The sequence below is a fragment of the Passer domesticus genome, chromosome 16, assembly GCF_036417665.1.
Source record: "Passer domesticus isolate bPasDom1 chromosome 16, bPasDom1.hap1, whole genome shotgun sequence".
NCBI classification, from domain to species: Eukaryota; Metazoa; Chordata; class Aves; order Passeriformes; family Passeridae; genus Passer; species Passer domesticus.
Genome location: NC_087489.1, coordinates 6,213,427 through 6,240,772, shown reverse-complemented (window position 1 = coordinate 6,240,772; position 27,346 = coordinate 6,213,427). Strand labels below are relative to the sequence as shown.

Below are 27,346 nucleotides of genomic sequence, written 5' to 3'. Positions count from 1 at the left end.
TTCTGTTTTGTGAGGTCTGTTTGTATTTAATTATCAAATAGCAAAGTATTTACATCAACGTTAGAGTTTCAAAGCATCTCCACCCCCCCCACCACCCAAAAAGCTGGACCTTTTCAGGTTTTTTTCCGAAGTCATATTATTATCAAAAAAAAAAAAAGCTAAATATTTTACTGAGACACTGAAAAAGGCAAGTGAAGAAGTGAGGGGAGCTGGGGAGAGAGACACAGATCCACACATTCTCTGCATAGTCAGTTGGAGATCTTACAAAAGACTGTGTAAAAAATGGTAACAGCAGAGGAGAATGACTTGTAGGGTTTTATGGACCCAGGAAGCCAAAGAGCATCCTTAGGTGGGGGCTCCCCTCTGGAGTTTATTGGCTTAAAAAGTAAATTGGCAGACAGAGTGATGGAGGGAAGCTCTGCACTCCCAGGGCCCCCAGGTCATGCTGGTGACTCCGGTGACGCTGGGTCCCACCACAAGCACTGGAACACAGATGGACACACGGACATGTGGACACACAGCCCCGTGGAGGAGGGCTTCTCTGGGATTGCCTTACTGCCTTCTGCCCTGAAGTGTCCCCAGCACATCTCCTTCACCAGCTCTTGCTGAAAGCCTGAGGGAATTCAGCCCTCCCGGGGTGCTCCTTGCACCTTCGGTCTCTGAAGAGCCAGAGGCTGCACTGGCCCTCCTGTCCTGCTGCACCATGGCCCTGCACGTGCCTGACAACCAAAGGCCAAACCTTAACACTTGTGCTTGCCTTCTCTCTTCCCAGCTTCCAGACCAAATCTGGCTTCCACGTGTTACAGCTGCAAAAGGTTTCTCCCAGGGCTAGGGATTTGTATAATTCAGGCAGAGCTATGGCACAAGCCACCCCTTGGAACAGCTTCCATGGGACAGGGTGTCTGTGGCAGCTGCCCATCCCAAAAGGCTGCACACATGGGAAGACCCACTGAGGTTTGGGGAGTCCCTGCCCAAATGCAGAAATGCCAACACAGCAAACCTGCTAGGAAAGGAAGGGGGGGGAGAAAAGGCTCCAACTCCCAAAATAATAAAAAAAAATTCATTATCCAGCTGCTGCTCTTCAAGCTAGCATGTTCTCTCCATACTGCTGAAGAGCCTGTTCAAACTGATTTTAAAAGTTTTACTATTAAAAAAGGAGCCACCAAACAACCAAGCATGTACTTGGTTCATTAATAAGTGGCTGGGTCAGACCACACCAGGGCACTGTGGGAGTGAGTGAGAGAGTGAGTGAGAGGCAGTGGCTTGCCTGGGTCCTGCTCTGCTGGGGACCTGGGGCAGGGCTTTTGGCCACCTCCTGCCCATGCTTGGCTCCCACCCAGCTTTTGTAGGACACTGGCTCCATGGCAGGGGCTGGTGAGGGGTGGGTTGGGTCTGCTGCCTGCAAGGAGGCTGTGCCAGAGGCAAACACCATCCCAAAGGAGATGGGGAGGCACAGACAGCCTGAGGTCTGAGAGGAGGACACAGCCACTGGCTCCCCTCTCCAAGTCCTTCCCTCCAGCACCCCTGCCCCACAGCATCCCCCAAGCCCCAACCCTCTGTGCTCCAGGAGAGCATCTGAAGACCCCCAGGTCTCTCTGAGCAAGGGTCTCTGGGACCCAGGAGGTGAAGGAGTGAAGCTTTGTGAACCACCATGGTGAAGGGATTCCAGCTGGGTACAGCCACAGGAGAGGGAAAACCGACACATGCAATGAAGCCAAGGTCTGGGACGGTGCAGGGACCACTCAGGGGTTATGTACAAGCAGGTGCTGGGTGGGAGAGGGCAGGGGATGAGCCTCACCTTGCCAACACCAGGGATCAGCCCAGGATGTGTGTGGGACAAAGCTGGGCAGGAATAGCCACCCACAGCTGAGGCCTTTGGGAGGGGCCAGAGGGGAGATGAGGATGCAAAGGTGGCACAGCACTTCCAGAGGGGGAATGTGGCTGGGGATGCTGCATGGGGACTGCTGCCTGGAAGCTGAGACACAATGGGGAGAGGGAAGGCAGCTAAAAACATACCAGGTGGACAAAACCATCTGTGAAAGTCGAGTACTTCCTCCAAAACATTCCCTCAGCCAGAACATGACATGGGCCATGCACCCAAGCACCACAGTGGCACTGGATTTGGTGGCAGGGCCAGCCCAGGGGACTCTGCTGGTGGGAGAGCTGGTGGCAGAGCTGGGGAGGGCGGCTGGGGGGTACTTCCCAAGGGTCTGGCTGGAAGACCTGGAACATGTGGTGAGACAAAGGACTGCAGGGTAAGGGCTCTGCTGGTATCCCCAGTCCTGCTCCCCAGAGAGGAAAGATGTGTCCCTTGGGGGAACAGACATAGCTGGAAGATTTGATTGTGTGCTTGGGTGCTCCGACGGGACAGTGTTGGTCACCAGAGCCTGGAGCTGTCACATTCCAGAGTCCCAGAACCCACCAGCCCTTAAGGTCATGGTGAGGCCAGAGAGACCACCAGAATTCTACTGTCATCCCATGCTGCCACCACCACCCTGGCACATCACCCCATTCAAGCCAGCCTGGAATTGTGACATCCCTGTGGCAAAACATCTCTGCCAGCACCCTCGGGAGAGCTGGAGCCAAGAGGGAGATGGTGGGGAGGGTGAAGGGGCAGGGAAATTTGTGCTGATTTAGAAAGGGGTTGCAGGAGACTGGGACCGTGTGTCTGAGGTGGGGTGATGCTGTCCCTCAAATCCTCCTGGCTCACCCCAGAGCTGTGGGGGGAAAAAGTCTCCCAAAACCCAAGTCTCTTGGCAGGAGATGCTCTGCTTGCCCTCCTGAGCTGGCTCTGTTGGTGCCCACAGGCTCCTCTCGCCAGCAGAACAGCGCCGCTTCGTTAAACACGGGCCACAAGTCTTAATGAGCGATGGGGGAACCCAGGGGCTCCCCTGGCTGCATCTGGAGACAGTGCCCTGTCCTGCTCCAGGGCTGCTCCACAAACACAGCCCCTGGCTGGGGAGGCCAGCCCTCGGTGCCCCATGGTGAGCACAGCAGTGTCCCTGGTGCCAGGAGGAGCCCCACGTCTATAGGTTCTCTCCAGGCTGGTACTGGGGCTCTGTCGAGGTGAAGTAGTCCTCCAGGAAAGCCTGCAGGTACTCGAAGGTGGGCCTCTCCTCGGGGTCCTTCCGCCAGCACTGGCACATGAGGTCGTGCAGGGACTCGGGGCACTCGGGCGGGCAGGGCATGCGGTACCCCCGCTCCACCTGGTCCAGCACCTCCCGGTTCACCATCCCTGCGAGCGGCCAGAGACACGGCACTGATCAGAGCCAGGCCTGCACCCTGCCTGTCCCCGAGGGGACACCACGGTGCTGTGCCAGGACCTGCCTTAGGGGCAATCCCAGTGACCCAGGGAGAGAGGGACCCCTGGCCTAGCAGCACTTGTCCCTGTCACCTTGCTCAGGGACTAGAGCAGGACAGGGTGCCTGGGATGCTGCATCCTGGCCAATATCTGCTCACCCTGGTGGGGCAGGATCCAACCTGGGAAGAGGCAGCTCAGGGCAAGCACTGAGCATGGACAGCTGGTGCTGGGCACCACAATGGGGACAGGGCCTGTGCCAGCAAGTGCCAGCCCTCACCTGGGTATGGCACTCTGCCCTTGGTGGTCAGCTCGGTCAAGAGGATGCCAAAGGACCAGACGTCTGACTTGATGGTAAACCTGCCGTACAGAGCTGCTTCAGGGGCCGTCCACTTGATGGGGAACTTTGCACCTGGATGGAGAGCAGGGTGAGGGGGGTGAGTGCCCCCAGGGCCCCCGTGCAACCAGAGCCACGTGCTGGCTCCAGGCACAACACACCGTGGCAGCAGTGGCCATTGCTCCGGTGCCAGCAGCCCTGGGCACGCACCTTGCCGAGCCGTGTACTCGTTGTCCTCGATGAGTCGTGCCAAGCCAAAATCAGCCACTTTGCACACCAGGTTCTCCCCCACCAGGATGTTGGCTGCCCGCAGGTCCCGGTGGACATAGTTCATCCTCTCCACATAGGCCATGCCCGATGCGATCTGTGGGGACCAGCACGTGAGGCACTGTGGCTGACAGCATGACATGAGGGTCCCCAGGGAGGGCCTGGCACCACTGAGGGGAGCAGGCCTGCAGTGGGACCCAGCTGAGGTGTGGCAAACACCAGCTGCTCAAGAAATGCCATGCAGACTTGGGTTTGCTGGCCAGGGAGAGCTGGCAGCAACAGGAATGGGCAAAATGATGGTCCCAGAGTGCAACCCCGCTCCGGGCTGAGAGCCAGCAGTGGCACCCACCCAAGCGAGGCTGCAGAGCACCCCAGTGCCTGACCAGTGACAGCCACCTCAGCCCAGTGAGGGGCTCAGGCAGCCAGCACCCCCACCAGGAATGCAGGAGGCCCAGGGATGTGCAAACCCACCTGAGCAGCCATATCCACGAGCTGGGGCAGCCGCAGGTACTTGCCCATCTCACCCTTCAGGAAGTCCAGGAGGCTCCCTGTGAGGAAGACCATGGTGAGAGCAATCCAGAGGAGCAGGGCCCCTCAGCTGCCCCCTCGGTGTCCCTCCCCTGCTCACCCTTGCTCATGTACTCAGTGACAATGTAAATGGGCTCCTCTGACACCACAGCGTAGAGCTGAACCAGCTTCTCGTGCCGGAGCTTCTTCATGACCTGGGCTTCCTGCAGGAAGGCCTCTGGGGACATGGTGCCAGGCTTCAGTGTCTTGATGGCCACCCGAGTGGTGCCATTCCAGGTCCCTGGGGCACAGGACACACTGCTCAGGACACACGTGTGGGGCAGGGGAGCTGTGTCCCTTCCCTGCTCCCTACCCCACCACCAGCTCCAGGCATCTGGAAAGGTGGGGGACAGGATGCAGGTGGCGACACGGAGGGGACAGCAGGGTGGGAATGGTCCTTACCCATCCACACCTCTCCGAAGCAGCCCTGTCCCAGCTTGACCTCCAGCCGCAGCGATTCCCGGGGGATTTCCCAGGCATCCTTGGCAAGGCCTTGGGTCTGGGGCTTGGACGTGGGGCAGATGTTGGTGAGACGGTGGCACAGGCCATCAGCATGTTCTGGCATGGGAAGGGACAACAGCAGGGTGACAACTGGGTACTTAGCCATGCAATGTCCTTATCCCACAGCTTTCCTGTAAAATGTACATCTCCCCACCCTGGGGACCCACACCCAAACCCTCACCCTCTGCCCTGAACCCCAGCTTTTCACCACGGTCCCACACAGCTGCTTTGGTGCCTCCAGCAGCACCCCCCCTGCAGCGAGGGCAGGGACAGCACCCAGGGTGCCAGCCAGACCCCAAGGGGACCCACATGGCTACCCACTGGAGTAGTAGGCCACCAGCTGCTGCAGGCTGTTGAACTGGGTGCGGGAGGTGATGTAGAAGCCACCGCTGTCCAGCTTGCGGATCTTGTAGTGCTTCACGTTGAGCCCCTTGGCGTTGTCAAAGTCAGACACGGAGAGGCAGTAGGCACCTGTGGGCAGGACAGAGGGGCTGCAGGGGATGTGCCATGGGTGGGTGCCCCCCATGGGGTCCCACTGTGGGTGGGAGCAGGACTGGGAGCAGGAATCCTCCCCACTGCATGGGGGAGGCAGGACTGGGCACGGAGGCGCTGCCTTCACCCAAAAGCACAGGATGGGGAGCAGCTCCTGGCTGCACCAGCTGGCACCAGGTGCCAGGGAGGAATGGCACACATCCCCCAGCTTCAGCCATGCCACACCATCACAACCTCCAGCTGCCCTCTCTTGCACAGCAGCTCTGGCAGCACCCTTCCTATGGGACGTGCTAACAAGGGGAGAGGAGCAGGCAGAGCCAGGCTGGGGGAGCTGCTGACCAACAACTCCTCAGTGCCTCAGGGAGGAGCTAAGGGGCTGGTGGGCACAGTTCCCTCCTGCACAAGTCCCACCATAGGCATCACTTCAGGATGCTGGCTCTGCTCTGCCCACATGAGAACAATGTTGCTGGGGCCACACAGAGCAGAGGGCAAGATTTATGCTGCCGCTTGAAGAAGCTGATTCCATCAGAATAAAACAAATAGTGATAAGTTCAAGGCATAAAACCAGAAAGGAGTCTTTCTCAAAGGTGCATTTGGAGCCAAACTAAACCAGGTAAGAAACATCCTCAGGCAGTCAAACCTCAAAGATCACAACTCACACATTCAGAAGTGTCAGACTTGAAAGGACTAAAGGTCATCATTCCCTCAGCCTGGCTGCCCAGGAAACACGTGCTCAAGATTTTGTGTTCAAAATTTTGTCACTATACAGGGACCAGGAGAAAACAAAAACCCCATCTATTTGGGGGTATAAAAAAACCCAGCCAAATAAACCAACAACAAAAAAATAAAAACCAGGAAAAGAGACCATCCTGCCTGGTGGTCTTGCCAGAGTTGGTGAGACCCCTGGCTTCCTCCGTGCCTTGAGCTGAACCACCTCTGAGAAGGGCACCCCCTGGGTGGGCAGTGGTGGGAGAGAAGTGGCCACATCCCTCCAGCCCACGGGCTCAGTGGTGTCACAGTGCCTTTGGCACAGGCATGTCACTGGGGTGTGAGGGCCACGTCAGCACTGGCTCCCTGGGGACCAGCAGCAGACACTGAGGGGACTCAGGGTACCCCCACACCCCCGGAGAGGGTCTCCTCCAGGCCCCCAGCCCTGCTCACCTTTCGTGGTCTCACTCTCCCGGACCAGGAAGGTCCCTCGGGGGTTTTCGGGGTTCAGCAGCAGCCGCTCGGACTCCCGGCGAGTGATCTTCCCAAAATACCACCTGCAGGACAAAGGCACTGCCTCAGCCCCTGGCACCACCCCCTCCACCGCCTGCCCAAGCAGGGGGCTCAGCCCTGGCCCACCCACTGCAGGTTTGGGAGACAGGGGCTGTGTCTGGGCTCAGGCACCTCGAGTGTGCCACATCCCATACAGCCTGGGCTGGGCATCACCTCCCTGCCACAGGGGAACCTTCCTGCCACACCTTCAACTAGACCAGGTTGGTCAAAGCCCCATCCAAACTGGCCTTGAGCACTGCCAGGGATGGGGCAGCCACACTGGGCAACCTGTGCCAGTGTCTCACCATGTACCAGGTAAAGAATTTTTCCCTAACATCTAATCTAAATCTTTCCTCTTTTAGTTTAAAAACATTCCCCTTATCCTTTCACAGGCCTCTCTGCCCATGTAGAACACCTCTCTATTTTTTTAGAATCCCCTTTAAGTTCTGGAAGGCTGCAATGAGATCTCCCTGGAGCCTTTTCTGCAGGCTCCCCGTAAAAACCAGAGCAAAAGCACCCACAGCCCTGCTGTGCCACCACACACCCTCCACCACGCAAGCACGCTGCAGCACTGCACTCATGGCCTTAAAGAAAGGCTGGTTTGCACATTCAGAGGGGAAAACTAACAAAAAGGAAAAACCCAGAGGGTTTGGAGGCTTCTCCCAGGAGCAGGGCAGGGGTGGAGGGGGAGTGCTCGGGTGTGTTTGCTATCACTTGTCTATAAACTGTCTAAAAGATGGCAATTACTCTTCAGCCTGGATGGAGTCTGAGGGTGCGACATAGTTACTGGGGATGTAGCCCGTCTGTCCTGTAGTGAGGGAATGAGCCAGCCACCAGTCACCTTCCCTGCAAGAGAACCAAAACACACTCAGTGTGAAGCCAGGAGCCCCCCAGCCAGCCCCTCACCCGCCCACAGGCACCGGGGCAGGATGAGCCAGCACAGAGCCCCACTGGGAAAAGGTGCAGCCCTGCAGCCCCCAGCCCCACAGCCAGACCCCAGCCTGAGAGCTCCTGCTGCCAGCCCCTGCCCTGCCTCTGTCTGGTGAGCTCCGGCTCCTGGGGCCACCCATCCAACAGGGAATGCTTGAAACCCGAATCAGGCAGGGCAGCCAGCAAGCCAAAGCACCTTTGGAGCCTCCTGAATGGGAAGGGTTTCTGGCTGGAGCCTGGGAGGCACTGGGGTCCTGGCAGCAGGGAGCAGCAGGCAAGGGGAGGGACAGGAAAAGAGGAGCAGCGACAGAATGATGGCAGCGATTGGAAAAGGAACCAGGAGAACCCGAGGGAGTTAGTTAAACACAGGCTGCAGGTTCGGGCAGGGGCTGAGCCCTGCCCGTCGGTGGTGTCCTGCTGGGTGCAGCGGGATCTGTGCATGGCTCATGTCCCAGCCACAGCCCTGCACGGCTGAGCCTCCTGCTGCCCCAGCGAGGGCTGTGCTGCACAGCCACGAGTGAGGCTGCTTGTCCCTAAAACCCGGCTGAGCCAGCAGCCAGCCCTGCTGCCCCGGGCACGGGCACGTCCCCAGGAGCCGGAGGATGCTCTGCCCTCCTTCCCGCCGGCTCCTGCTCCGGACGGGGCTGGAAAGGACAACAAATAGAGAACAAGAGGACGGCAGGAGGTGGCTTCCCCTTCCTGTGGACAGCAGGGCTTTTCCTCCCACCACCTGCATCTTCTTGCCCATCAAAGACAGCCACTGAATTCATCCTGACCACAAGGGAGACGAGGCTACGGGAAAAGTGCAGCTTCGTGGGAACAGCCCCGTAAGGATACAGGAACTTGGCAGGACAACCTCCACAAACAAGCTACAGAAAAACACCAATAACCTCAGCCACCACTACAAGGAACACCAGGCCACATGCAGCCCCATCCCTGACCCTGCAGACGTGTGAACCTCTGTCCTTGCTCCAGACTCACCAGCTGCTTGTGACCTGTGCTTTTCCCAGCTAAACCAGTGATGTTTTTGGGATAACCCAGACACAGCCCCCAGCTCCCTGTGATGGTGTCACTTGGTGGGGATGGTGGGAACCTTCCAGGCATCTTTTCCTACTCACAGAGCTGGGCTCTGCCCCTGGAACAGCCTCACAGCAGCCCTGGATGACATTTTAGCTTCTTCCAGCCCCAACACACCTCGTGGCAGGCAGCTTGTGCTCCTCAGCCAGGGCTGCTGCCCCAGTCACCTTTACTGAGGTGGCTCTGGAGGGGACAGGAGGCTGCTTGGGCTCCTTTCCCACAGCACCATAGTAAACATCTGCTTGAAAAATGCCCAGCTTTTGACTTGTGGCTTTATTCCAGCTTGGGCTGCAAGCTGGGAATTCAGTAAAACAAACTATTCCAAAAATGTCTCAGTGGGGAAAAAAATAATAATAATAATCATCATCAAAACAAAGCATCTCAACAATTCCCTGCACAATCTTACCCAAAATATCCCACCACAACCCAGCTGGCTGCCTGCTGGCTGGGAGGAGACTTCTTCCCACTGGAAATGGTACCACAAGAGCCTTTCTGCACTGGCTGGGTTGGTAGGATGGCCCAGAGCAGGGAGGTGAGCCATGTGGAGGCTTCTCATCCCACCCTGAGCAACCCCAGCCCCGTCAGGACAGCCAAAACCTGCAAAGCCACCCTGGCCATGGGCTCCCCTGTGCCCAGCACCTGCCAGTCCTTCCTGGGCTGAACATAAGTCCCCTTCCCCCAGAGGAAGGGGACATCACACATCTGTCTGCTGCTGTCCCCAAAGTGCAGCAGCCTGAGCTGTTCCCAGACTGTGTGAGCGTCTCTGGGAGGTCACTGAGAAGAGTGATTCACCCCTGAGCACTGCACAAACGCCCAACTTCCTCCACCACCTCTGTCCCTGTGGACATCTCACCCACACAGGCACCAGGAATGTTGGCAGCTACATCCTGCACCCTCCACCAAAGCACTGTGTCACCAAAAAAAGCCCTTTGCTCCCCAGGATGCTGCAGAGCCCAGCAGAGGCTGAGCCTTCCCTCTGACTGAGCCTTTGACAAATAGCAGTAGAGGGAAAAAAAAGTGTGAAACCCCCAGAACTGATAAAAGGTGAAAAGATAAACCCCTCATATATGGGCCTGATCTGCACCTCCACAGGCAGAGCTCACTTTGCAATAGCCAGGAAGCAGAACTCAAGCATGGGGCTCACACACTGCTGAGACTTAAATTAAGAAGCACCAAAACTCCCAAATTCAGGCTTTTCCTGCAATGTTGAAACGCTGCACATCCCAGACTTCACAGATGAAACAAATCACCATTAATAAACAGCACTGGAACAACGAGAACAAGGATCAGATTGAAAACTGTTTGTGTCACACTGCCCAAGCACTGCAGGAGAAATCTCACTCCTGGGATGTTCCCTTGTCTTTCCACCCTTTGGCTTTGCTGTTTTGGGTGCCCAGGTTGGAAGCAGCAGTGCAGGGGGAGCAGGAGCTGCAGACCCTCAGGACCCTGTGGCAGCTCCTTAGCTGGGGACACTGGGGACATTGGCTCTGCCAGCCAGGCTCTGGACTGTGTGTGCCTCCTGTCAGGACAGACCACACATGGGGTTAGTACAGGATCACTTTTGGGAGCATCTTCCAGCTGGCCATGCTGCCCTGCACGCGATGGATGGGGAGCAAACCAGGGGGTCAGACCCCTGAGGAAATACTTGAATCACCAGAGCCACTCATGAAATATAAAAATAAAATTAAAAAATGCAAAAGAAAAATGCAAAGGGCAGGGGGGAGTGAAGAGCCAGCTGGAAAGAAAGTGCAGAGGGGAGCCACACATGGACAAGGAAAGGGGATGGGTTCAGAGCTCCCAGGTGCAGACACAGCCCTGGATGGAACATTTCCCCAGCACGGGAAGGGACTCCCTGCTCTGCTCTGGTCACTCAGAGAGGACAAATGCAACCAACCACAAAACCATCTGGAAACCATCTCCTCCCAGCCCTGCTCCATCCAATCTGCCCTCAAGTGGGCAGCAGACAGGCTTTGATCATTTAGGTCATTTATAATAACAGTAAGAATGTGCAATACACACCTGACATCCACTTTTCTCCTAAACGACAGCATGGAGGGAGAGAAAGAAGAGTCAAGAGAGAAGCTGAGACCAGAGACAGCGTACAAGCACAGGGAAAAGCACCCATGGAGCTGAGGGATGTGTCCAGCCTAACAAGAGGGAGCTGAGCATGGATGGGGATGGGACTGGTGGGGACGTGGCTCTGTGCTGGAGGGCACAGAATGGTCAGCAAAGAGGGGACATGGCTTGGTGACAAGGCTGTGAGGCCACAGCGACCAGCAGCAGGGTCAGGAGGATGAGGAAGCAGGCAAATGACTGCTCTCAGTGTCAGTGTCCCTGGACAAGTCACTGTGTCCGTGTGCATTTTGGCACATCCCTCTGAGCGCCCACCCCTGGGACAGCTGGTCCTGCAGGCTGGGCTGGGGGCTCCACAGGAGGGGCAGAGGCGACAGCTCAGCCCGTGGGCTTGGCTGCAGGGACACTCACGTGTTGTTGACGATCTGCAGGCGCTCTCCCTTCTTGAAGGACAAGTCTGTCTCCGTGCGGGACTCGTAGTCGTAGAGGGCAACGAAGGTGGTGACTCCCCCTGTGACAAAGAGCACTCAGGAGGGGCACGGCCACAGGGACACTCTCCTCCCACTGGCTGATTCTCCCCCAAGCCCAGAGCCCCTCAAAAACCCAAACCCCAAGAAGCTGGACACAAACCCAGCCCGACCCCACCCCGGCGAGCCCCAGCCCCACGGACCAGCCAGCGCCCCGGCACGCTGCGGCGAGGTGACGGTGTCAGAGGTGTTGAAGCCCCCAAAGAGCTTGGATTCAGCAGCCATGGTCCCGAAGGAGCGGCTGGGGGTGCGGTGGGCGTCGGGAGCAGCCGCCTTGCTGGGTGTCTGCGAGGCTGGGAAACCCCCATGGTGGGTGTTCTCCGTGGGCTCCAGGCTGCGCCGGCGCTGGCTGGGGTCTTTGGGCTTGCTCTTGCTGCTCCCCATGGTCCCGGGCTGGAGGACACACAGAGGCCTTCTATCATTATTATTATTATTTTTTTATTATTTTTTTAATTTTTATTGTTGTAGTTATTATCGTTAATAAGAAGTTGTTGCCCAGGGCTGGAGTGACAGATGCCTGCCCACCAGGAAACGAAACAACCTCTGGAGTCTGTTCAAGCAGCAGCTGCTGGGCAGTCTGGCCATCCTGCCCTTGCCCTGGGATACCACTGCCCCTCATTAGCATGGAGACACCTCCTGTGTGGCCAGAGCAGCCAGTGAAACTGCCAGGGCGTGCTTTGGGAGCAGAGGGAAGCACGCTGAGCCGTGGGAGTGCAGAGCAAAGATGCTGAGCGTGGAACCTGGGCTGTGCTGAGACTGTGGCAGCTCTGGGGCCAGGCTGTGGGACACAGCTCAGTCCCCACGTGTTTTCTCCTACACATGAGTTTCTACCAGGATGGGGATTAAAGTACTGAAGATGGACCTTTGAAGTCCAAAGCACGCAGCCAACAGGATAAAAGTTTAAATCAGGAGCAGTTTCAGACAGTTTGCAGCTAAGGACCAAGGGATCTCGCCTTTATATATAGTCAAATAGATTATATATAGCCTTCCTTTCCACTCAAGACCACACTCTATAAATACCTTCAAGGTAATGACATAAATGAAGGCAGGGAATTATTTGCAGTCTCTAAAGATGGCAGGATACCCAGCAGTGTCCTGAAGCTATGGAAGGAAATATTTAGGCTAGATCATGCATGGCAGGAGGGAAAAGGGAGGTGGAGACAAGCAGGGAGGAGAGAATCTTTTCTCTGATAAGAAAACAAGCAGGGAAGCAGCAGGGGAGGCAGCTGCTGCCCACAGGGTGCAGACCTGGACACAGCCATCCGTGAGGCTTTGGGGGGCTCAGCCTCACCCAGCAGAGGGTTTTTCTAGCCCAGCTTTGGAGAGAAGCTCAGGCTGAGCCCCCCAGTGCCGTGGGCAGCCCCAGCAGCCTGCACAGCCCCAGTGTCACTGGGGCAAAGCCTTGGCTCTTGCTGTGGGAAAGCTTAGGGGTGCCAGGCACAAGCTGCTCCCTGTTCCCCTCAGCTCCCCTCCCACAGCAAGGCCTCTGACTGACTATCAGGGCTTATTTCCCAAAAGACACAGTTTCCATCTCCTGCTTTCCAGCTCCCACACTGCACAGAGGACCAGCAGTGTCCTTGTGTGACCCATGCCGGCAGGCTCAGATCCTGCCATGGTTTGGGAAATGTAATAAACTGATTTTTTTTGTGCTGGGTATGACTCCACAGCCACTCCAGCGGGCAGCAGAGCTGTCCTTCCTCCTGTGGATGCAGGTGATGAGGAGGGCCCATGCCTCTGTCTGCCACAGGACTCAGTTCACCCATATCTGTGCCAGGCTTTGGGGGTCTCAGAGCAAATAAGGGTCACATAAAAGCTTTGGACTTGCAAATGGTCACTGCTGGCAATCCAGAGGCAGATCCTGCAGCCAAGGGGAAGGAATCTGTCCATAAATAAATGCACTTTAAAAGCTCGATGCAGTAGGGGAGAGCAAGACCTGAGGAGTGACGACAAGGAGCCCCCACCTCCCTGTCCCCAGCCAGCCCCTTGCTCACCTCTGCCCGGGGCTCTGGCACCCGCCGGGGCTCCCGGGATGCCAGTGGCAGTGCAGGGAGAAAAGTGGGAGCATGGCAGGGCTGTGACCGTGTGGCTTGTGACTCCCCACGGGACAGTGAGCAAGAGTACAGCTGCTCAGAGTTTCCCCTGGAAGCAGCACTTCCCCAGGCAGGAAAACACCCCAGCCAGGGAGGTGGGTTTAGCTGCACTCTGGGGACACAAGTGTCCCCCAAGCACATTTTCTGAGCCTGGGTCAGAAAATTATTTCTCAGTGTGATGAGGAAATTAAGGTAGAAAACAGTCAATGTGCCCAGAGATTAGATAGAAGCAGAGAAAGGACAGGGGATCCCCCAGGCACTTCCCCAAAACAGGGGAGTCCTCACCCTGACACCTGCGAACCTGTGGGCACAGGATGTGCAACTTCCAGGCGTGTCCTGGCCAGCAACACCATGAACTGTGAGTTCATCCCTCCTCACGCAGCAGTTTGGGCAGGCAGAGCTCCCACCCTGCTCTGGGGGTCTGACGCTCCCAGGCAAGGGCTCTGCTGGATCTGCTGTCACTGGGACACGATGCTCTGGCAGGGCTTTGGTGCAAGAGCCAAGCATGGAGGAGGAAGAGGAGGAGGAGGCACGAGCCCACAGCTCTCTGGGGAAGGGGCTGCAGAGCCACACTCCCCTGTTGCTCTGCATCTGAATACCTACACACTGACTTCAATCTGGCCATACAGAACACAGCCTGGCAATCCCAAACCGTGCCCAGGGGCACTGGCAGCCTCGCACCATCCCCACTCTGAGTCCCAGGAAACTCAGCCTGCACGGCCATGTGGCTTTAGCCCTGTGGCCCTGCACCTGTCCCCAGGGAGGAGAGGGGCCTGAGGAAACCCTTGCAGCTCCCACACCGCCTTGGCAGCCGGAAAGGAAAGGGTGCAGATTGCCCTGGGAGGACGCAGGGTTGTGTAAGAGCCTGGCAAAGGAGTGATTAATGACAGCAGGAATGTGCTGTGCACTCAGGTCCTCGGGAGGCACAGGGAGAGACCCCCCTGCCTCGGGCACAGCTGCCAATGAACCCTCCCCACCTGGAGTCAAAGGGCAGAGGGGGAAGTGTGGCGGCTCCCAGCACACCCCAGCAGCCTCACTGGGAGCTGTGGGACAGCAGCCAGACTGCAAAAAACACCCATTGCCAGGAGCTATGCTGTGTGTATGTCTAATGAGTTTATGTCTAATAAATACAGCATTTCCACACGCAGCAGGCTGCAGGGATGCTGGGCACCACCCGCACCCAGCCAGGGCAGCCTGGCTGATGCCCGGTGGGATTCTGCCCTGCTGCCGTGCTTTTCACAGCTGACAGTGCTGGGATGGGGGCTCAGCATCGCTCCCCATCCCGGCCAGGGCCTTGCCTTCCAGCAGGACTGCCCCTCTCCCCCCGGCAGGGCTTGTGCCGCGGGCTGGAGCACGGCCAGCGCTCCCTGCGCTCGCCAGGCAGCTTTCCTGCGGCGGAGATTAGCAGCCCGGGCACGTCGCAGCCTGCAGGAACCCCTGCCTTCCGCTCGGGGGGCACTGCCAGCGGCACAGCACAACCACCGCGGGCACGGCAGGAGCAGCGGGGCCCCGGCCGTGCCGCCCGGGCCAAGCCCGGGATGCTCCGGGCCGGCACAGCGCCCCGAGCCCCCCGAAGGCAAAGCAGCCCGGTCCCCGCTGCCCGGGCCGCCGGCGATGTCCTAGCGCTGCTTTCGGCTACAGCCCTGCAGCGGGCTGGGGAGCGCAGCTCAGCTCCCGCCGCAGCCTCGGGGACAGGGAGCGGCAGCACCGCGGCAGCCCCCAGCCCCCGACACCCCCTGACCCCGCCACGGCCCAGGGCTGCCTGCATCCTCCTCCTCCTCCTCGGCATCCCTCCGGCTCACACCGCTGCTCTGATCCTGCCGGGGATGGGGGAGCAGGCGGCTGGAGCCGCCCCAAGCCATGCCCCAGAGGGAAGGGGAGCAGAGGCACCCCCAGCCCAGCAAGGGATTGTTCAGGGGAAAAGCAAAGCCGGTTCCCCCAGCCACACCGGCATTTCCAGCCCTGCTGCTCCATCTCCGGACAGCCGCGGCCTGCGGCACGGCACGGCACGGCACGGCACGGCACGGCACGGCACGGCACGGTCGGCCACCAAGCAGAGACCTCGTCCCCCGGGATGAGTCACCTGCTCCAAGAGCCGAGAAAAATGCACAAACCGAGCACAAGGTATGGGAGCAACCTGTGCTGCTTAAGCCCTGCCTCATCCAGAAAAGCGTATTTTAGCTAAATTTTTCAAAAAGGACGGTTTTCTGTCACAAGTGTGACCCTAGTCAGCAGCAGCAGCTCAGAAAGCAGGGCAGGGAATGTCCCCGCAGAGCCAGGGCAGCCCCTCACCTGGCTTTGCCACCCTTTCCCAGCCTCAGCTCCTGCAGGAACTGCTCCTTCTTCTACAAAGGAAATTCTCCCTCCAACCAGCCCTGCTTTAGCCCGAGGGGCTCCTGCTCCTGCACAGACGGGATTCAGACCCCACTTCAAGGCCGCAGGCAGGATCCCACCAGGCTCCTGTCCCAGCTGGAGCGCAGGTTTCACCCCTCATCCAAGGGCACCATCCCGGCTTTCACACCTCATATAAGGGGAATATCCCAGTGTCTGCATGCAGGGGCCGTGCCCCACCGCAGGTTTGTTTTCATGGCCTCCCCTTCCCCCTGCTAATAAGTTTTGTCACTATTTTTAGTGCATTTGATTAGGATAATGAGTGGGAGCTGACTGACAGCTCTTTAAGACGTTGAATGGTTTGTAATTTGTACTTGACAAATACTGGCTGGCAATGATTGCACAGCGGGATGCAGGGGGAAGCCGCAGCCCCAACTCCAGGCTGCAGCACATACAAATAAAGCTGTGCCACGTACACACGTGGTGCCCGTGTCCCTGCTACCCAGGCATGCTGTGACATGGGCCACAACAATGATTAGACCGAAAAGAGCCAAAAATGCCACGAGGAAAATCCAAATATGCCTCAGCCTGGGGTCAGCATGTGCCAGGTGCCAGGTCTGCTGATGGGGAAGGGTGGATGGATGCACTAGCAACCTCATGCTGACAGATTTGGCTGTTTGGTGGCTGAAGGTGGCTGCTGTGGCAGCAGCCTGGCACTCCCTGGCACAACCTGGCACTGCCCTGCTGCTCGCTTGGCAGCAGGGTGCCATCCTCAGCAGCACGGCCACAGCCAGGCTCAGACCACGCCAGCACTGCCATCCCCACCCATCTCCTGTGCTGCTGGCTCTGCACTTGGGGTCTGCCCGGCCTCCACTCCTCCCCAGACAGAGGGGGCATGCCAGGCTGAGCTCAGCCACCCAATGTGCCCGGGGCAGAGGCCCAGCAAGGAGAGGCCAGCCCAGTCCTACCCTCTCCAAAGGCAATTACCAATGAAGCACACTCGGCTGCACACCTCAGCTCGGATCACATCACGGTACTGGAAACGCCACCTGGGCCGCCCAACACCCAGCTCCAGGCTGCCTCCCCCCAAAAATTCACTGGCAGGTTGGGTGGCAGGGAAAGGCTCCATGCTGTGCCCTACCTCCCCGAGGAGAGATGCTGTGGCAGCGAGGGGAGGCGGCAGCCCCGGGCGAGTCCGCGCCTGGATCGCTCAAGGATGCAATGGCCGTGGCGCGGGCAGGCTGGCAGCGCGGGGGAAGCGATCTTATCCTCGTGCCTCCGCGAGGACACCAACAAAAGACACTGATTGGGAGCAGACAAAACACAGCAGAGGCAGAAACCTTGGGAAATGCCGCGACAAGCTGGGGCCCAACACCAGGCACGGAGCTTTGGGGAGGGAAGCATCCCTGGCAATGAAGGCACCGTCCTTGGAGCCGCTCCAGAGCCGGGGCCGAGCAGCGCTGCCGGGGGAGCGGGGCTGGGAGCACCAGCACCCAGCCGCTGATGGAGGAGACGAGCTGAGCCGTGTCCTCGGCTCGCAGAGCCCGCTGAGATCCATCACGGCAACTGTCTCACAGCAGACTGAAAAATGAAGCGTGCGGGACGGCGGGCGAGACAAAGCAGCCTGGCGGCACCAGCCCATGGCAGCGGGGACAGGGAGAGGCACCGAGCAGCCAAACACAGCCAGCCCCTCCATCCCCCTGGAGCACAGCCAGCCCCCTCCCAGCACGGCCAGCCGGGGCAGATCCCTGCAGGATCACTGCAAGGGGGGCATTAAAGCAGAGCTCCCAGGCTGGAGGCAGCCAAAGGGCACTTTGTGTCCCCCTGCCTGGGTGGCACGAAGTGGCAGCAGTGCTGCCCCTGCCACGTTGCCCCCACAGAGCAGGGTCAGTGCTGTGGGTGCAGTCCCAGCTTGGTCAGTGCTGCCATTGCCATGGCATCGAGGTGGTCTTTTAATCATCGAGGTGTCTTTTAATCATCTTAAGGTGGTACCCTGTCCCCTTCCCTGCTTTGCTGTCTGCTCCCTCCCCACAAGTGAGTAGGATGCACAGCCCCGGATATGCTCACAGGACAGTTTCCCCCTCTGTCCCCGGGGATGCTCCTGGTTTTGCCCTTTCCCACGGCAAGCATCCCAGCTGGGGGCCAGCAAGCAGCAGCACAGCCCCGGTGCTTTGGGGACTGTGCTCAGCCCAGCATCCCCTGTGCCACCCGAACACTCAGTCTCTGTGTCCAGCCAGGGACAGTCCCTGTCCCCTGCCCGTGCCATCAGGCTGTGCTCAGTACAGCACAGGGAACACAGGCTCGTCTCTGCCAGGCTGGGACCAGCCCCACTGCAAGGAGTCCCAGGAGCTGTGAAAAGGGGGAGCTGCTGCCCCAGCCCCACAAGTGGGGTGTGATGCTGCAGACCCTGTCCCTGCCTGGCTGAAGCAGTGAGGACACATCTGCCTTGTGCCTGCAGCCCTTCTCCTCCACAAGGACACTCATTTCTCACCTGCACTGATTCCTAAAACAGGAGGAACAATGCAGGGATGCTCATTTCATCTCTCAGCTCCAGCCAGGGGCAGTCACAGGCAGGTGTCCCCAGTCCTGATCTCTGCTTCACCCAGTAACAGCATGATGCAGGCATCTGAGCCAAGGCAGTCCAGCCTTCCCCTGGCTCCCCAGTTGATGGAGAGCTCTTCCAGATGAAAGAGTGGCTGGAGTAGGGAGGGCAGTGCAGCTGCTGTGCAGGGGCCCAGCTACACACTCCCCACAGATATAAGTCCCAACTCCTCCTCTCTGGCCCTGTCAACTCCCGTTAAAATTAAGACCATCTTAATTAAAGCTCCACAGCCCAAGACAGCAGAGGCCAGTGTGTCACAAAAGGGGAAAGGATAATTAGATCAACCATCCAAATTCACTCCCCCTAAGCATGGGGGAGAGCACGGTCAGGAGCAATGCAAAATGCCTCTGTAAAGACATGTCAAAACAGGGAGTCTGAAAGACCAAAACAAACCCTGAGAAGCACACAAGTACATTCTGGATGTTCCTGTGGCCAAGAAACTGGGAAACTCCAAGCAAGCACACTGGAGCATGTAGGGAGCTTGAGGTCTCCCAGCCATCACAGGGTCAGCCCCTCCACAGGCAGATCTTGGCTTGCTGGGGCGATGGGCAGTGGCTCTGCCAACATCAGGGGCACAGAGAGCTGCAGGCTGTGCCCCCTACCCTCACAGCACCCCAAAACCAGCAAAACAGGGGCATCCCTACACCGGGCACCCCCAAGCACCACCCTGCATGAGGCTGGCAGAGAAAGCCACAAGGCTTATCTCCCTGAAACAAAGCCAGCAGCTGGATGCAGGAAGCGGAATGTGCTGCAAGTCGAGCTTGCTGCTGCTGAGCTGAGCACTCTGTTTTAAGCCTTTTCTCCACTGAGAGGTGTGAGGAGGGAAGGTGGCCATTGCCACACCTTGTCACATCCCTGTCACTGCACTGCAGCAGGCCTGGGGACCGGCAGGGACCATCTTTGGATCTGTGTGGGTGAATCCTTTCTGTAAGGGCATCCAACAATTACAGAAGGGAAAACAAAGCTTTCTCACCCTGAGGGTGGTCCAGCAGGGACTGGAGGGGTGGTGGGATCCCCAGCAGGAGCTGCTCAGAGCTGGCTGGGTGCTGTGCAGCCTGGCTGTGCTCCGGCTCAGAGCAGGGATGCCTCCCAGTACCTCCCAGCCTGACTCAAGCCTGCACTTCCAGCATTCCCATCAGGACACCAGCCAAAGCCAGGAATTGCCCAACCAGCTCCAGCAAATGCTTTCCAAGGCACACAAAGCCCTTGGCCTGCGTTAACCTGAGCTGGCTTCTCCCAGGCAGGTGATGAGGGCACCGCTCTCCTCCTGCCAAGTCCAGGAGAAGGAAACTGAAAGGAAATGCTTCCAAGGGCAGGAGTGCCCGTGGGGCTGGGAAGAGACAATGCTGGGCAGGGAAACCCTGATGCTGAGCTGGAATGGCACTAGGAGCTGGAGCTCTTGGCCACCAGGACTGCCTGGAGCCATGGGGCAATGCTTCCCCAAAGCAGCCCTGTGGCTCAGCACTCCTCAAAATGTGCCCTTGTAACACTGGCCCCTGGGCATGCTGGCACCTCTGAGCTCCCACTGCCAGCCACTTAATCCTCCAGTTCCCTGTGGCCCATCACAGCCCTGCTGTTCCCATCCAGGCAAAGAACCAGGACAAGGGACTGGCCTGCTGGAGGGGGTGATGGAGACCTGGTGACACGAGCTGGCCCTTGGAGGAGGAGGAGGGGTGATTTCTGTTCCCCATTTCTGCAGCGCCTCTCCCTGCACAGGCAGCCTCAGGCTCCAGGAAATGTGGTTTCCTTCTGCTTTCTGGAAGTGAACATGCACCCCGGGGCTCTGGGGGATGGCTGTGGCAGCAGCCAGCCCACCCCGTGCCCTGCCCGGCTCCGGGGGAAGGGGCAGGTGGCAGAAGGAGGCTGCTGTGACTCACAGGTGTCTCAGATCCGGACAAAACAGCGGTGCCACCTGCGTCTGCGTGGCCTCAGGGCTGACACACCCAATTCTGACCCGGGCGAGACAGCAGCGCAGGCAGGCAGCAAATCTGCAGGGCAGGGGGAGGAAGGGGGCAAGGAACGCGGGAGGCAGAAAAGCTCCACATCTGAGCAAGTTACAACCACCCCTGGCCACGCTGGCGTCACTGCTAAAACATTTCCACTTTCAGAGAAACCAGCCCATCCAGTCCAGCCAGGCAAGGAGCTCCCAGGGCTCCAGTGGCCCTCCAGGAGCAAAGCCCCAGCCCCAGCAGCCCTGCTGAGGGGTCCTGCAGGACCCCCGTGGCAGCAAACCTCCCACAGCCCTCCTGGCATGGAACAGGAACTGAAACACTCATAGGGAAAAAAAGAGAAAATGTGGGGAGGGTATGTGGGTATGTGCACCCTTGACACAACCCATGGAGCTGGGGATTGCCCCTCTCCCAGCTGGAGCCACAGGGACTTGGCAGGACACATCTGGGGTTCACTGCAATGGGAGGGGATGAAGGACAAGCCCAGCAGAGGCCAAGGCTCTTCTGTCACAGATTTCAAACCTTTCCCACTTTGCAGACCCCTGAACATTTTCAAATAAACAAGCAGGATCCCACAGTGCAAATTTATCAAATTTATGCTGATCATTTTCCTGGTTTCTTTGGACTTTGGGGCATATGTCCAACACAAGCCTCATGCTCTGGGGAGCCCTGGGGCCACCAGCCCTCATGTACACATGCCACATGTGGCTGCAGGTCAGGGCTGGATGATCAGGGTCAGCCTCCAGCAGGGCACACTGGACTCCTTTCACCTCTGTGGGCATGGATGGGACTGGGAGCAGGTCCCATATGAGTGATCCCAGCATGGACTGTGCCTCTGGCCTTGGAACACCCAGACATCACTGGCAACAGAGCCCTGAGAGATGCTGGTCCCCACAGCCACTCCCATCTGCACCACCAAAACAAAGGATGGCTCAGGATGTGTCAGAGGAAGCAACCAGGGAGGGTCCTGAGGGGCAAAGGGAGATCAGCCAGCCCCAAAAAGCTTTTCCAAACCCAAAATGCTGTGTTGGATTGCCAGCTGCTCCTGGGTGAGTGGGATGCTCATGCCAGAGAGGATCCAGCTGGGAGGTGCAGCCCCTGATGGTGCTCACTATCAACAACCTGAGCAGATGAAAAACAAAGAAAAATGCTGAGCTGGTGTCTTTTATCCCCGTCACTCCTGGAGCAGAGCTGGGCTCTGCACAGCCCTGGCACTGCTCTGCAGTTGTGGGGAGCAGAGATGGACCATGGGCAAGGCGGATGTGACCAGGGACACACGTGGACCTTGCACCCTCCCATGGCATCTCTCCAGCCCTCGCTTGTGCTGCTCATCCTGCAGGGACAGACTGAAGGGACACAGGGACAAAGGGACGAAGGGCGTCTCCTCTGCTTCCCATCACCTGTGGCTCACAGTGCCCTCAGCACAGCCCTCCTGGCCCACAGCACGGGAGCACCAGAGCTGTGCCCACCCCCAAACCCCCCAGAGGGCTCAGGTGAGCGTGCACACCCACGTGCACACCCCACACACCCGTGCAGGCAGCCAGGTGGGCAGGCAGCTGCCCTCCTTGCCCAGCCCCAGCCACACACCCTGGCCCCACAGCCTGAGCCTCCCCACCCCACACTTCTGAGCTCAGCTGCTCATGGCATTGGGGCACAGAACTCACCCTGCTCACAGTGACTCCTGCAGCTCCATCTGCACCCCTCCTGATCCCATCTCACCCCCTGATGCAGCAGGCTGCTCACTGGAAGCTCCCTCCTGCTGTTCCAGGGATTCCCAATCCCTTTCCAGCACAGCAGGGCCCCACCAGCACTTGCCCCACGGGCAGGGGAAGGAGAGGGCCCATCTGGGCAGGGAGTGACTCCAAGAGCCTTTCTGTGTAGTTTTTTTTGCACAAGTCAGCAAGCACATGCTTCAGCCCGGAACATCGGAAGCCCAGAGAGAGCACTGCCCGACCCTGCTGCTGCTGCTGGCACTGGCTGCAGCTGAGGATGAGGATGAGGAAGGTGCTTGTGCTTCATGGAAATCAGGTTCTATTTGCCCTGCCTAAGGGGAGGCTTTACCCATGGTGTGTGCAAGGGGTAGGGCAGTGCAGCTGGGGCTGGGAGAGGGGAAACTGAGGCACACACTCTGTGTAAAACCTCACCAACTCCAATGACAGCTTCTCCTCAGGTGCTCCTGGGGGAAACTGAGGAATGCAGTGGGAAAGCAAAGTGGGGAAGTGAAACCCAGCACAGTGCTACACCTCCAACCCCAAATTACTGTGAAAGGGTGCCCTGAGGTGAGATATTTTTAAGATCAATTTAGCACTGACCTGGCCCTCTCATGCTGCCCCCAAACTGGTGTGTGGTGTGGGAGTGGGACACATTGCTCAGGACAGGCTGGACTTGTTAACCTCTCCCATGGTGGAGGGGCAATGCAGCAATGGGCTTTTACCCTCATTACCCAGGTTTTTGGTGGCCAAGGCTGCCAAGCACAGTCAGGAAGGATGGGAGCAGCTGCACTGCGTGGAAGCTATTGCACAGCACACAGTCAGGTTGCCATCCATCCATCCATCCATCCATCCATCCATCCATCCACCCATCCATCCATCCATCCATCCCTCCATCCATCCTCAGCACAGGGGGCTCAGGGCCAGCCAAAACCTCACAGTCACAGGAGTGAGACCACAACAGGTCAAGCATGGGCTGGGAAGCTCAGGGCCAGCCTCTGAGTCCTGCAGCACAGGGAAAGAACCACAGCACAGCCCAAGTCCCAAGGATTCCCTCTAGGCTGCAGAACCCAAGCCATCCCAGTGCCCTCCTGGCACGGGGCCATGGCTGTGAGGTGAGGCCAGGCTTGCTACGCATGGGCCCCATTTCTTTTTGTTTTACTTTAAACACCCAGGCAGTTCTGTTCTCCACATGTCTCCAGACAAGCCCACCAACCCCACGTGCCATCCTATGGATATTTCAGATGCTGCATCTCCACTGAGACGACGTGGTGTCAAGGGGCAGATTTGTTTAAGGGCTGAGCTAAAATCAATGACCAGCCCTGCCCTGCCCAGCGGCCGATGCCCCCGGCAGCCTGGCCAGCCCCCAGCCCTCAAAAACCCCTCCCTGCTCCCAGTGAGAGCAGCCAGCAGATCCATAGCCTGGAGGGAAGTCAGCGCAACACGCAGATTTGCAGGTCCTGGTTCCTGGCCCAGGTTCAAACCACATTTGTTCCTGAAATCTGTTTCAGGGTTTTCTTTGCAAAGCGCGCGTGTGCGGAGCCATGTGCACAGCAGCACCAGCTCCCAGCACAGCCAGTGCCAAGGTCACTGTGCCAGCCCAGAACTGAGCTGGGGGCCTGGGTGCCCCTCCTAAGCACACTCTGGGCAAGTCTGGAACTAGATGATCAGGGGAACTGGAACTAGATGAGCTCTAAGGTCCCTTACATCCCTTACATCCCACGATTCTGTGATGTACTGGACCATCTCCCAGTGTGCTGCCCATTTAAGTGAAGAGGAACCAAAGGCTTTAAAACAGCCCCGTGACACGGCGTGTTTTCTGCTGATGGGTGGAAACTTCAGCAAGACACGAGCCCTGGGGAGCTGGACTGCACCACCCACAGCTCCAGGCAGTCGGGAAGAGCAGCTTGGCCTGGAAACAGTGACAATCCACGCTCCTGTCCCAGGAACAGCTATGCATGGATGGCTCTTTCCATCCACAGGAGCGAGCTGCTCTCCAGCAGGGCACTGAAGGGCTCCCCTCTGCAGGGAGGTCAGGGCTGTGCTGCTGTGTGACAAGGCTGTTTCCGAGGGGATGCACGCTGGACACATCTCCAGGCGGGCTTCGGGGCGAGATGCGGAAGTGAGCTCACATGGGAAATTGTTCCAAGAGATAAAGAAACAAGTTGGAAACCAAGCTGCAAAATAGCACAGGAAACAATAGCACTTCAGATAGGCTTTCCAATTTCCCACAGCCGTGCCAGGAGCCCAGTGCTTCGTCCCAGGGATGCTCATGGGTCCCCCCCTGCTCAGACATGCTGGGAGGAGGTGCAGGCTGCTTGCTCGCTCCTACCTCTTCTCTTTCAAGATCTTACAGGCATTTGCTGGTTGTTTAAATGAGAGGTTGGGGACCAAGTCCTTCAGGTCTCATTAAATAAGAGTTTAGCTCTGTGATGACTTCAAAGGCCAGGCGGGATCCCACACCAGTAACAGGGAGAGGCAGATGGGATTTGGAAGGTGCGGGAGCCCCATGGTCCATCCCCTGCTTGCCTCTGTGAGCCCAGTGAAATGATGCTGCTTTGCAGGAGCTGCCCGTGCTGCTAAAGGCCATCCCTGTCTCAGGATCGCTGATCTCCCCTCATGCCACCAAGGCAGAAAAGGACCCTCTTGTCTTTGCAGCAGAGCCTCCACATGGTTGGTCACTGCAGCACTCCCCTCGTCTCACCCCCTGCTCCCCAGCCAGGGGCTGGGATGGCCCTTTCTGCCTCCCCCTGGAACCTCCCTGATTTTCCATCACTCTGGCACAAAGTCATTAAAGGGCAGAGCTATCATTAGGGCATCTCCATCACACAGGGAGCACTGCAAGGCCACTAACGATCGAGACAGGGAACATTGGACTCCCCTTCGCTGCTGCTGCTGTGTAGCCCATGAATAACCCTGTCTTGGGCTGCTTTGGTGAAGCCAGGAGGTGTTTAGAGGAGCCCCTGCCCTGCTGCTCCCGGGTCAAAGCTTGGAAGTGAGAATTGACCCTCGATCTCCTAAGCAAAGGTGTTCCTTCCTGATATATAAGCATTAACTGGCTAATGATTACAGAGACACAGCTCAGACACCGAGTGCCACGGTTTTGCTCTGGGTGGATCTGGAGCCAGCCGAAGCTGATGGCTTAGCACAGGTAAGCCAGGATCAAACTCTATGGCAAAGGTGCCAACAGTGAAAATGACAGAAAGGATATTGCTTTAAAGTGCAAGGTTGCTGATGTCTTCCTCCACATCACCCTCCTCATGCCTTCCCGGGCAGCCCTGTGGCTGTGTGACCAACACCTGCTGCACAGGGGGCCTGGGCACATGTTGAGCCACTGGGTTCTGAGGGGCATCTCCAAGTCTGGCAGGGACAAAAGGACTCCCATCACTAATGGTGGGATCTTGGGAAGGTTTGTCACGACTCGGTTCTTGCACTGGTCATGCTGGCAGTGGGTATCTCCTCGGCTGAGAGGAGAGCAACAAAGATCCCCAGCACCTCCTCCTCTGGGAGTACCAGCCAGGCAGGAGAAAGAAAAATCAAGTCTTTTGTTACCACCTTCATTCAGTTTCATAGAGCACTGCTGGGTATGTGCTGTCCTGTCCCTGTCCCTGCTGCACAGGCAGGAGCTCACCTCAGGGAGCCCTGAGCTCTGCACCCTCCACTGTCCCCAGCTCCTAATGCCCCTGTCCTGAGGGACCCCTGGCTGCATGTCACATCGTGTCCCTTCCATTGCATCACCTCTGGGGAGCCAGGAGGACAGGCCATGGCACACACAGGGCAGCACAACCTGCTCCCTGCCACCTACAGCCTTTGCTGCTGCTCAACATCTCTGGGACCGGGACCAGGACCACAGTCACCTCCTGGCACCGAGTGCAGGGCTGAGCCCTGGCACACCACAGCAGCCACCGGGGTGAGGAAGGACCAGGGAGGAGTGCACTGTGCAGGGCCAGCAAAACACAGGGAGGTGGAGCAGATCCCAGCTCAGTCCAGCAGGTCTCACACGAGGCTGCACAGACATGATGCCCAGCACCAGAGAGGACCATGCCAGGATCGGTGCCACAAGATGCCAGCCCCCTACCACACCTGTCCCCATGCACACAGCCCTGGGCAGCAGCCTCAGCCCTGCAGGCTGCCTCCCGTGTCCATCCCAAGTGGCTCCAGGGTGCAGCACAGCCTGTCTGGGCAGTGAGCAGGATAAAACCTCATCCTGACCCCCGAGCGGCTCAGGGCAAAACCCACGATGCTCTCCCATGGCACTGGGGGCTGTGACAGTGGGGACACGCCACTGCCACCACTTGCAGCCACACACGGGGGTTGGATCGCCCAGGCTGCAACGGGGAACTTCCCGACTGGATGAAGTCTTAAATCGGAGAAGCCGGGGCTCTGCAGCCCCCCAGCAGCTGAGCCAGGTGGGCACGGCGAGGGGCACGGCGAGGGGCACGGCTTGCCAGGTCCATGCAGGCTGGACACTGGCCCCAGAATCACCGGTGAACAAACACAACAAGGGAAGCGGATCACGAGACATCAAAGCAGGGGGGCGATGAATATTTCATGTCCTGGCCTACATACAGCCCGGCTGTCCCCGCCCTGCGCTCCCGGGGGTCCCCCACAGCCCCTGAGCACAACAAAGGGGAGTTGCAGGCAGGCGGGGCCGCCCCGCCGGACCCCCCGCGCCCCCAGCTCTGCCCCGCCAGGCAGTGACACCCCCAGCCGGACCCACGGCTGACCCACCAGACCTTGTGCATCCCGCTGCACCCACAGCCGCCCCACCGACACCCCGCGCCACACCGCCAGCATCCTTGTGGGGACCCGCCGCCAGCCCTCCAGGCTGCGGGTACCCCACGCTGCCGGACCCACAGCTGCCCCACGGCAGCCCGGGCACGCTCGGCGGGAGCCATCGCCTCCCTGCCGAACTGCCAGCATCCCCGATCGGAGCCACAACCCGCTCCCGCCACCGCGGGCATCTCCCCGCCGACCCGCCGGACTCTGCGGGCATCCCACTGCGGGCATCCCCCCGCCGGTCCCCGCTGCGGGCATCCCCCGCCGGACCCCACGGCCGGACCCGGGACATCCCCGGCCGGATCCGGTGCCGGACCGCGGGCACTCCCGGCCGGAGCCCGCAGCCGCTCCGCGGTTCCCCCGCCGCCGCCGGCACTCACCTCCCGCCTGTCCGCGCAGCGCGGCCGCCCCGCCGCTCGCCTCCAGCGCTCGGCCCCGGCTTTGTCTCCGCGCCGGGGGCGCGGCCGCCGCCCCCCGCCGCCGCCGCCGCCGCCGCGCTCGGTGCCCGCACCGCCCCGCACCGGGCCGGGCTCAGCGCCGCGCCGCCGGCAGCAGCA

General features: G+C 58.8%; 1 protein-coding gene across 2 annotated transcripts; it reads right to left on the bottom strand.

Moving 5' to 3' along the window:
- Positions 1-27,346, bottom strand: SRC (SRC proto-oncogene, non-receptor tyrosine kinase). 2 transcript variants are annotated; one of them, XM_064391039.1, is made up of 13 exons: positions 27,170-27,346; positions 11,473-11,722; positions 11,214-11,313; positions 10,749-10,766; positions 7,470-7,568; positions 6,624-6,727; positions 5,292-5,441; positions 4,872-5,027; positions 4,531-4,710; positions 4,374-4,450; positions 3,846-3,999; positions 3,579-3,710; positions 1-3,235 (listed from the first exon to the last, which is right to left on the bottom strand). In XM_064391039.1, the coding sequence occupies exons 2-13, from the start codon at positions 11,711-11,713 to the stop codon at positions 3,027-3,029; spliced, it is 1,620 nt and encodes a 539-aa protein (XP_064247109.1). In that variant the 5' UTR covers positions 11,714-11,722; positions 27,170-27,346; the 3' UTR covers positions 1-3,026. The 2 variants fall into 2 exon arrangements, with proteins under 2 accessions (XP_064247109.1, XP_064247110.1); XM_064391040.1 differs by lacking the exon at positions 10,749-10,766.

Bases quoted from the DNA above. Each gene is read 5' to 3' on its own strand.
- SRC (XM_064391039.1), bottom strand. From the start codon at position 11,713: ATGGGGAGCAGCAAGAGCAAGCCCAAAGACCCCAGCCAGCGCCGGCGC. The intron at 6,728-7,469 runs GTAATTGCCATC...TTTGTCCTGCAG, and splicing joins GACTCCATCCAGGCTGAAGA to GTGGTATTTTGGGAAGATCA. The intron at 4,000-4,373 runs GTGGGTTTGCAC...TGGTCCCCACAG, and splicing joins TCGTGGATATGGCTGCTCAG to ATCGCATCGGGCATGGCCTA.